Source organism: Acanthochromis polyacanthus, chromosome 3 (genome assembly GCF_021347895.1).
Source record: "Acanthochromis polyacanthus isolate Apoly-LR-REF ecotype Palm Island chromosome 3, KAUST_Apoly_ChrSc, whole genome shotgun sequence".
NCBI lineage: Eukaryota > Metazoa > Chordata > Actinopteri > Pomacentridae > Acanthochromis > Acanthochromis polyacanthus.
The window spans coordinates 25,505,324-25,515,410 of NC_067115.1; the positions used below are offsets into that span (position 1 = coordinate 25,505,324).

At 39.6% G+C, this 10,087-nt stretch overlaps 2 protein-coding genes across 2 annotated transcripts in view; one reads left to right on the forward strand and one right to left on the reverse strand.

Moving 5' to 3' along the window:
- The window catches only part of prss12 (serine protease 12), a 28,439-nt gene extending 28,099 nt beyond the window's left edge, over positions 1-340 (reverse strand). Inside the window, exon 1 of the mRNA XM_051945325.1 lies at positions 247-340. The gene's annotated coding sequence lies outside the window, so the exon portion shown is untranslated. The remainder of the gene's footprint in view (positions 1-246) is intronic.
- mettl14 (methyltransferase 14, N6-adenosine-methyltransferase subun) lies at positions 279-9,040 on the forward strand. The gene is made up of 11 exons (XM_022216051.2): positions 279-634; positions 1,096-1,184; positions 1,975-2,062; positions 3,008-3,085; positions 5,534-5,621; positions 5,704-5,794; positions 5,924-6,065; positions 6,564-6,656; positions 7,865-7,981; positions 8,209-8,419; positions 8,516-9,040. The coding sequence occupies exons 1-11, from the start codon at positions 569-571 to the stop codon at positions 8,821-8,823; spliced, it is 1,371 nt and encodes a 456-aa protein (XP_022071743.1). The 5' UTR covers positions 279-568; the 3' UTR covers positions 8,824-9,040.
- Positions 9,041-10,087: the final 1,047 nt, after the last annotated feature.

The following is a 10,087-nucleotide window of genomic DNA, read 5'->3' on the forward strand; positions in this document are numbered from 1 at the left end:
CAAACTTTACGCCTTGGGGAGCCTCATCAGTGAAAAACAGATATTCTGTGTGTGTGCGTGCGTGCGTGTGTGCGTGTGCTCTTTTGCATAGACGTATCAAATATCTCCAATGACAGAAACGTCAAACAAAGGCGTCCTATCTGATGACATCATCACGCTGCGCCCATTCAACCAGCAATATGTCCATTTATTCCGGCGTGCGCCAAAATACTGCCAGATGGGCGGAGTTAGAGTGCGAAAACTCACCCCTGTTCTCCAGCTAAGTCCTTTTTTTTCCATTCATCCGTGAGTGACCGGTGACAACCGGGCAGCCAAGAGTTATGTTAATTCAAAAGCACGAATGTCTTTAATACTTTTTTTTCAATCAACTGCGGCTATTCCAGTGCAATAAACTGAGAGTATGCAGCCCGAGTGTGCCGGTGTACGTAACGAGTGCACCCATTGTGATTTTTAGCGGCTACTTGCATTAGCCGGTTCTGGGCTACGGTTCAAGCTAGCTGTTAGATTTACATGAAATACTTTTATGAGTCAGCGACCAACTTGTGCTTAACAATTAGCAAGAGAAGAAATGAACAGTCGTCTTCAAGAGATCCGAGAGAGACAAAAACTGAGGCGGCAGCTGTTAGCTCAGCAGGCAAGTAAACAGTGAGTTAGCTACATGCTAGTTGTTAACATATAGCTAACAATCAACTCCAGCAGTCTGCTCGTGTTGTCCCATTTAAAACCTGTGGAGATAAATAGTCGTTTCGCACAGATACATGCCGTGGGTGCAAACTTAACTTGCAAACCTCCATCAAATATTTACACTGGTCGCCCTCGAGTGGGTTCCTGTGGAAATAGTTTCTCTGTAAATGAATCATCATGCTGTGAATCAACATGTTGGAGCTGTTTGAGCCACTGCAGTTGACCTTAGTAAAGTATAGCAAATAATGGAGCCACGTAACAGCAGTGCAAAATACTGAGAGGGGCAATGGAGATGCATTTAGATACACGACATGACTTTAAGCAAGTTTTTTTTTTTTTACCCCCAATTATGTGATTAATTTACTTTGAAAAAAACCTGACTTCACACTCACCCTTTCTTGTCTCCCTCAGTTGGGAGCTGAAAGTGCAGACAGTATTGGAGCTGTCCTCAACAGCAAGGATGAACAAAAGGAGATAGAGGAGACAAGAGAAACATGCAGGTAAGATATAATTCAGTCCCTTAAAACAAGCAGCAGGGGTAGATGGTTAGGGAAAGAGGCAAAGCGAGGTGTAGGGACAAGTAGGAAACTTGATATGAAAAACGTGCGTGAATATAAGCACAACTACTGTAGAAGCCATGAATAAATTGGTGTTTTATTGTAAGGTTAAGTGGAACATTGATTGTTGTTTGTGTTTATTTGGTTATGATATTATTTTGTTACCATGTTGAATAGAGGGATACTGGGTCACATAAATATGGGCAGGGATAATTAAGCTGATATAGTCACCTGTTCACCTATCTTGACTTTTTTCATTGTTTGAGAGGAGGGGTGAACTGGGTCGTCTTATTTTTTTGTTGAGTCCTATTTTTCTTTGATTGCTTTGATTATTTTGCTTATGACTTTATGCATGCTATGATGAATTGACTATCTTTGTTCTTTAATAGAAGATTAAATTTATTCTTTGAAAATCTTAGTGAATTCTTTTTAAGCGCATCAGACAAACAGCCCCTCAGTGACTCTTGTGCATTGAAGTTGCTTCCACTGCTATAATGCACCAATGTATTAAGAACACAGAAAGTCATCGATACCTGAGGAGACACCTTCTGTCATTTTACTAAACATCCCCTTCTTTTGTCTTGAAGATGCTGTTTTTGCAATCATTTGTCTTTTTGCTGGATAGTTTCATCTCCTCATTGTCAGTGCCAGTAGCTTATTTTGGGCTTTAGTGAGACAGAGAATGTAGAAAAAAAAAAAAAGGTTTAAGATTTTTTTCTCTTTTGCACTTTAGAGCTTCGTATGATAGCTCGACCCAACCGTCCAAAAGGAAAGCACAGACAGAGGGAGAGGACACTGAGGAGGATGTGGAAGAACAAAAGGTGAGTGTAATCACATATGAGTGAGAATTATGAATGTAAACAGGTTTTTTTTTTTTTTAAAAGGCTCCACCTCCTGTTAAAAATGGTCATTTAAAAAATCTACCTGAATTTTGACAAATGTTACAAATTGATTTGTAGCAAAGAGAACACACAATAAGGGGAAATTTGTGAATTATTTATTGGGGACATTTTAAAAGACGACACTCGCTGAACAACCTGCAGCTTTCTAAGGAGGTGCTTCCACAACCTCAGGGAATGGTAATGAACAGTAGTCTGGTCTGGATAGGGAAACCTGTTAATTAACTGCCCCTGAAGTAGTCTTAAGAGTAGAGTTATGTATTGTTCTTTATTATTAGTTCCAATAATTGGACAGAGAGTAGTTTAAACACCTGCACATTGTTTGGGTCATGTCTGCCCTTCTGGTAATTATTTTTAACAATACTGTTCTGGGCCAATTAAGAGACACTATAAAATGCAAAGGACTGAAGAATCAGGTGGAAATGTTAGACCATTTAATTGTATAAGATGTCTGACTAGTATTTCAGGGATTGTGAACTATCAGTATCAGTATGTTGTTGCAGTTTGTAAATGTAAATTGAGCCACAGCAAAAAGTAGTTGCTTCTCATTTCTCAGCAGGTTTCTGTTTACTCTTGTGCGTAGGGAGGATTTATTTGGAAGAAATATCTGAGCATAGTGTCAAATAGATTGATTTAGATGTGCAAAATTAAGTATTTGTTTGTAATATGAAATTTGAGGTTCACTTATAGGTGACTTTAGCATGAATATTATGTGAGGTAATGGCAATGCCCCCAGTTTAACTTTATCATGATTGTATTTTCACTCATGTTTTATGAATTACTTTAGGATTTAATGTACGTTACACTGTGTTCGTCTGCTGACCATGACCAGAAGTATAAATCTCATTGTGCTTTTGTGTGAGTTAGGATGAGGTGGAAGTGCAGCAGCCAGATGAAAGCAACCCATATGAGGAGGTGTACAAGGACTCAAGTACTTTCCTTAAGGTTGGCACACTCTGTTGTTTATGTTTCTTTACACACACGCACAACCTCACTGTCAGTGCTTCTGCCAGCAGTGACATTTCTGTAGCCTGCGAGGCATTGTTACTGCAGCAAGGAGCGTGGTGGAGTTATGTGACGATCGGCATTGGTCTGTCTGTCTGTCTGTCTGTCTGTCTGTCTCTCTGTCTGTTAGCAACATTACTCAAAAATGTATTAATGGATTTGGATGGAATTTTCACAGAAGGTCCAAAATGACACAAAGACCAAGTAATTAGGTTTGAGCAGTGATGCAGCTTATAGTCTGGATCCACGGATTTGTTAAAGATTTCTGTCTCATTGCAAGATAGCGGCACAGTGTTACTGTAACCGTGACAACAAGTGAACACTACATCAGCAGCCTGCTCGTGATCACATGATTGTGATCCTGCTACAAATCCACCGCTGTGGACTGATCAGGACTTATCCGTAGGAAATGCTACAAGGAAGAACTGATTAAATTGTGGGGGTGTTTGCGAGTCCCATCAATTCCCGCCTCCCTCTACATATTTAGGTCACGTGATCCGTTATGTGTGCATAACGTACACATGTATAACAAAAGCCTATGCTCAGCGCAAGGTCATTTGTTTGTGGGTACATCTACATTAAATGGCCACATTCTGTGTCGCCATGGTTTCTGATTATCAATAACTAATAAACAAATGCTGCATTTGTAAATAAAAATGCTGAATTTCTGACAATGGTATATGGGGAAATAAACAGCCTTGGTGGAGTACTGTGCTCTCTGAGTGTTTTTCTTTGTTTTGAAATGTCACACTAGTTAAAAAGCAGATGTGATGTGTTTCTATTGCTTCACTGAGTCAATTTGGCTTCCTAAATATAGAACCTGAAGGCAAACCTTAAAGTGGATAATACTGGACAAGAGGGTTGTATTTATTTATTTATTTATTGTAATACCAGTTGTTATCTTTGTCAACAGTCTACAATAGCAGGAAGATAAGCATGACAATCATACATGGTCATATCAGAGGTGAATAGTATAAATAGCTGCATGCACTTCCTGATTATGCTGTCGCTATTACCCATATTACCCACAGCAATTCCAATGAGCAAATTCCTTTATTAAATTCGAATAACTGAATTTTGGGGGACTTTGAAGATACAAATTATCGTGAAATATATACATTTCCCCGCATTTACAAAATACGCCAAATGTACTTGGCGGCCAGATGATGCAGTGCAATGGAAAAACATGTGACTTTTGGCTGACTTAGTAGACTAAAAACAGCCCAAGCAGTCAGACAAATATTTTGTTTTGTCACTGTCAGATTTCAAGTGATAAGCAGCCTATTATAACTGAGACCAGTCAGCCATAAGATAAACAAAGCTTATTTTAACTGATGATGTGAAACTGGATGGACAGGTTTTGTTTGGCAGGTTGACTCGACACCTTTGAAAGCAAAAGTGTAGTTAATAGAATGTTGACGGGATTCGCTTGGCATCAGCCTATAATGTTACACAGTATTTAGTTTCACTAATCATGCATGAACCGCTGGAGAGAAGACTTCAGCCACAAGCATGTGGTAGCAGTAGGGCTGGGTGAAAAGAGTAATTCATATAAGAATCAAAGTTCTTGTCATTTCCAAGTCTGAATAAATCCAGAAATACCAGGAATTGTTTTTTGTACATGTTCTCAGCCATACGGACACAATGCAGCATCAGCATGATGTGCAGTGTTCACATACTTGTAGTTCATTTGCACAGAAGTCATATTTTTGAGATGGTTTTAGATTTACGTAGGTCTCAATATCCAGCTTCAGCAACATGAGGATTCATTATCTATTGAATATTGCTCAGTAGGGTGAAAGAACTCTCGAAAATATGTTTCGTCTCTAATGGCCTGCCAATGTATGCTGATTGTGTAACAATATATTTAACTGCTGCTGCAGATATGAGGTTAAATAATAACAATACGGCAGAGCACATAGCCCAAATGGAAGGTGTCCCTTTGGTTGTTTAGTGGATCATTTTGACTCAGAATCATAAAACAGAATTGAATTATATCATAAGACTATCAAAGATTCCCACCTCAACATTCCATGTCACATGATCTGCTTTTAGTAATAGGATGTTGAGAATGCATTGCTTCAGTCAGAGATCAAATCAGGGATGATTCCCACTGTGATAAACAAAAATCTGCTTTGGGAATCTTGAGTCATGTCAGCTGTCGATGTCATCTTCGTGACAAATGACTTTTTCCTTTGTGTAATTTTTAAAAAAAAAGTTTCTTTTTTTGCCATGTTTTCCAGTTCGATACATCAACTTCGTTTATACAACACAAATAAGCATACAGCATTTCGTTTGCTTGGTGTCATTTTTATGCAGATACATATTTTCTAGTTACTCTTTCTACTCTGTCCCTCTTATTGTCTCGCTTATTTCATTCATTTACAGGGTACCCAGAGTTTGAACCCTCACAATGACTACTGTCAGCACTTTGTGGACACGGGGCATAGGCCTCAAAACTTCATCAGAGATGTTGGTGAGTGTATGCTTGTCTGCACGAGTGCTGATGTACCTGCGTGTGCTTATGGTGGATTTGACTTCTGTCTTCTCGGTTTAAGGCTTGGCTGACCGATTTGAAGAATATCCTAAACTTCGAGAGCTGATCAGACTGAAGGATGAACTCATCTCCACCACCAACATCCCTCCCATGTATGCTAAATGACTACGTAAATGTTAACATTTCCCGGATTGTCAGTGTAATTATGCATTATTTGACCACAGCAGTCATTTGAAGTTGGCACCAACACTTTTGTAAAGCTTCGTCATGTGCGTGTTTAGGTATCTCCAGGCTGACCCAGAGCACTTTGACCTTCAAGATTTGAAATGCAAATTTGATGTGATTCTGCTGGAGCCTCCCTTAGAAGAATACTACAGAGAATCAGGCATCAGCCACACGGAACGTTTCTGGACCTGGGATGATGTATGTGTTTGTCTTCAGCTGGTTTGCATTCAGCAGTTTGGACAAGTATGGGAATAAATTCTGGACATTATGAGTGCCCTTGCAGGCTGTAGCAAAGGGGGATGGGGCGTCACAGCGAACTCAACACTACACAGAAATGAATTATTGTAAGAAATTAATTGAGATGTGGAAGTCTGTGTCAGTGATGCATCAGTGTCAAAATGTTAAATGTTCATGCAACTCAAAAACAAAAGAATTACAGAAAAAGAGCATAGTTTGGTGAGCGGTGAAGAGGGCTTGCAACGTGCACGTAAACACACACACACAACAAGAATGACCATGTAGATGTTAAACCTCTCTGGGACAGTCTAATCAACTCTTTTGTCCTTATTGACATGACAACCAAAGCACTTGGTCTGAGGGGAAAATAGGAACTAGTGTTTTCGGTCTTCATGGAGGATCCTTGTGGCGTCATATACACTCACTCCTCTTTTCATTCTGTCTTCTTTGTTACTGTAGATCATGAGACTGGAGATTGAGGAGATATCAGCGCTGCGTTCCTTTGTGTTCCTCTGGTGTGGCTCTGGTGAAGGACTGGACTTGGGCAGAATGGTAACACAATCCCTAATTCAATAGAAGTAGACATACAGACTAAAAACCATATTGATAAATTTTGATTTAATTCTTCCTTGTTTGCAGTCAAAGGGCGTGAAAATATGTTTCCCATCCTGTTAGACCTTTTCCTTTGAGTCACCCAGAAACTTCTCGGTTCAGTGTGCGTCAGATATCTGAGTTAGGCAACAGTGAATGTTGGGAAAGTAGGTTTAAGTGTTCTCGGCTACCGCTAAAGTATGTTTCTTCATACCTGTACTATTCAAGGCTTAAACCCCTTAAGGTGAGACACCACCCTGTTTCATGTCAAGCAAGCCGTTAGAGCATTATTGTCTTAGTTACATAGTTTTCTACTACTGCTGTGACGTTCTTGAGCTTCTCGTAACACTGAGTCACAGCGTAGCTCTTTGTGTAGGTGTTACAGAATATTTCGATGTATTGTACCAGAGCATGTTGTTTGTACTACATGTTTTCTTCTCCAACAACTTAGTGTTTCACGTAAAGAATGCAGACAAGGTTTTCTTTATTGTCTGTCCTTTCGTTTACAACACAAGAGGAAGGCGCATTCAACTAAATATTCCTGTTTTTATTCACAAGCAGACATCAGCTTTTGCATTCTAGCTTTTATATTTGTTTCAGCTACAGATGGAAGTAGAATATGCTTGACAGCTAACAGAATACTAGAGGATTTTTGATCCAATGTAAGGACTGTCTTTCTGATTGTTTTTAAATCTTTTCTAGCGTCTTTATCGAAAGCAGCAAAAATCTATATGTGGACAAACTTTAAGAAAAAAAAAATGGCTTCTTAACTGATGCTTGTTCTATGAACAACAATTTGATGACTGTAAAGATCAAGTAACCAGCCAAACTGGTATGAAAGCCACGGTGTGATGTTTACTCAAAAACCTGATTGAAGTGAAACTGAATAAAATCACAGACAGTACTGGTTTTAGAACCTCAGAGCAGATCACGGGTTCTTCCTGATGTTCTGAAGTTTGGTTTCTTTGAAACAGTAGATTTTGTAGTTGAATTTACATTGTCTAAGATTTGCTGGCCAGGCCTTACTATGCATGTGCTGTGTCCATGTTTCAATAATGCGATCATCTCAGATTAATCAAACAGCATTAACAGCACTAAATCCAGTGCTCGTTTAGCCCAGACACTGCATCAGTCTGTTGTAGTGCTTACCCTTATTACACTCATTTCAGTGTTTGAGAAAGTGGGGCTTTAGGAGGTGTGAAGATATCTGTTGGATCAAGACAAACAAGAATAACCCAGGAAAGACTAAGGCATTGGACCCAAAAGCAGTATTCCAGAGGACCAAGGTACAGTATAAATATTGCATATATATAACCAAACAAAAGCAAAAATGTCAAATTTATGTTCATATATTGCATTCCTGCAGTCTGTTTTTTTTTTTTTTTTTTTTGGGGGGGGGGTGTTCTTAGAAATGTGTGGATGTTAGATGAACAGCTGAAAGTTTACAGACTCATCCACACTCGTATTAATTGTAAAATATAATATATAGTGACATAAAACTCATTTCTTCCAGGAACACTGCCTGATGGGAATCAAAGGAACAGTGCGTAGGAGTACTGATGGAGATTTCATCCACGCTAATGTGGACATTGATTTGATCATCACTGAGGAGCCTGAGATGGGGAATGTGGAGAAGCCTGTGGAGATCTTCCACATCATTGAGCATTTCTGTTTGGGCCGCAGGAGGCTGCATCTGTTTGGGCGAGACTCAACCATCAGACCAGGTGAGACGGACGTGCTCTTTGCTTGGTAAAATTAGATTTAACAGGTGAATTTAGACGAAAATAGCATGTTTACTTTTTATCATCTTTACTTTGTAGGCTGGTTGACAGTGGGTCCTACTTTGACAAATACCAACTTTAACCCAGAGACCTATGCGTCGCATTTTGCATTGCCCAACTCCCATCTGTCTGGCTGCACTGAGGAAATAGAGAGGCTGCGGCCCAAATCTCCCCCTGCTAAACTGAAGTCAGACCGTGGCGGCGGAGCACCCAGAGGGGGACGAGGTGGGCCAAACGCTGGAAGAGGCGGAGACAGAGGACGAGAAAGAAACCGACCAAATTTCCGTGGGGACAGAGGAGGGTTCAGGGGCAGGGGTGGGCCACACAGGGGCTTTCCACCTCGCTAGAGAAAAAGTACTCCAACCAGACTGATGCTAGGAATTCCCATTACCTGCAAACACAAGCTTATTTGTAACACAGTTAGTAAGATTAGTATGTGGCACTGGAGAGATTAGAAAGTGTGACCAATCTTTTTTTTTTTTAGTCATTCTGGTTTGTTTATATTTTTTAATGAAAATACGTTAAATTGAAGGGGTATTGCCTGAATAAACTTCATTTTCACAATTTGTCTGTTGTGTTAAAGTTGAGAGACACAAGAGCAGCACATCTCTGTATGCTGTTGTATTCAAAAAGGAACGAAAATTCTAAATTCAACATGTGGCCACACCTGCTTTACCAGCCATATTTTTTTATCATCAATTATAACAATGACTGGTTGTAACTGCTTTGCATTTACTGTAAACTGAATACTGGTATGCACCTATTGGCTCTACCCAGGTTCACTTCCAGTATATGCATTCTGCGTTTGTGTCTGCATAAGCGCTGCTGAAGCTGATTGGCTCTTCTCCTCTGTTCACGCTCTCCCTGCATGTTGCAGAGCATGTTCCAAGGAGTGGTACCATATGAGGAATGCAATACAGCTTCTTTAGATTCCACTTCAGTGTACATTGTTCTGTGAAGTGGTGGGTCTGGCTTTGCATAAGAGTTGCCCCTGCAAAAGGCTGAAACTACGTAAAGGTATCTCTATGTACCTATTAGCCCAGTTCAGATATTGTATGTGATGAGCCCATCGATGACATGTTTCACGCACAGTTTTGGGCCATGCATTGTTTGAATGGGTTGATGTTAAATTAGGTACACACAAAAACATCTACAGAATGAATCAGAAATGCTTTTTTGATCTGCAAGGAGAAACTGCTTATGTTAGAGTTGCTCCCATTCAAAGTCTTAAATCTAAACATAAGTAGAGAATTTGAACAGAAAATATCAGTAGAAAAGTATGACCTAAAGTCAATAGTTAAATATTCCTGTTTTATTTACAAGCAGATGTCGACTTTTTGCATTTTAGCTGTTACATTTAATTAAGCTGCAGATGGAAGGAGAATATGTTTGACAGCTGACAGACTACTACAGGATGTTTGATGTAATGGAATGTCTTTGATTGCTGTTTAATTTTTTCTATTGTCTATCAAAAGCAACAAAAACCTAAATGTGGACAAACTTCAAGAAAGAAAAATGGCTTCTTAACTGCTCTTTTTCCTATCAACAGAAATTTGACGACTGTGAAGGACCAGTAACCAGTAACCAGTCAAACTGGTATGAAAGCCACAG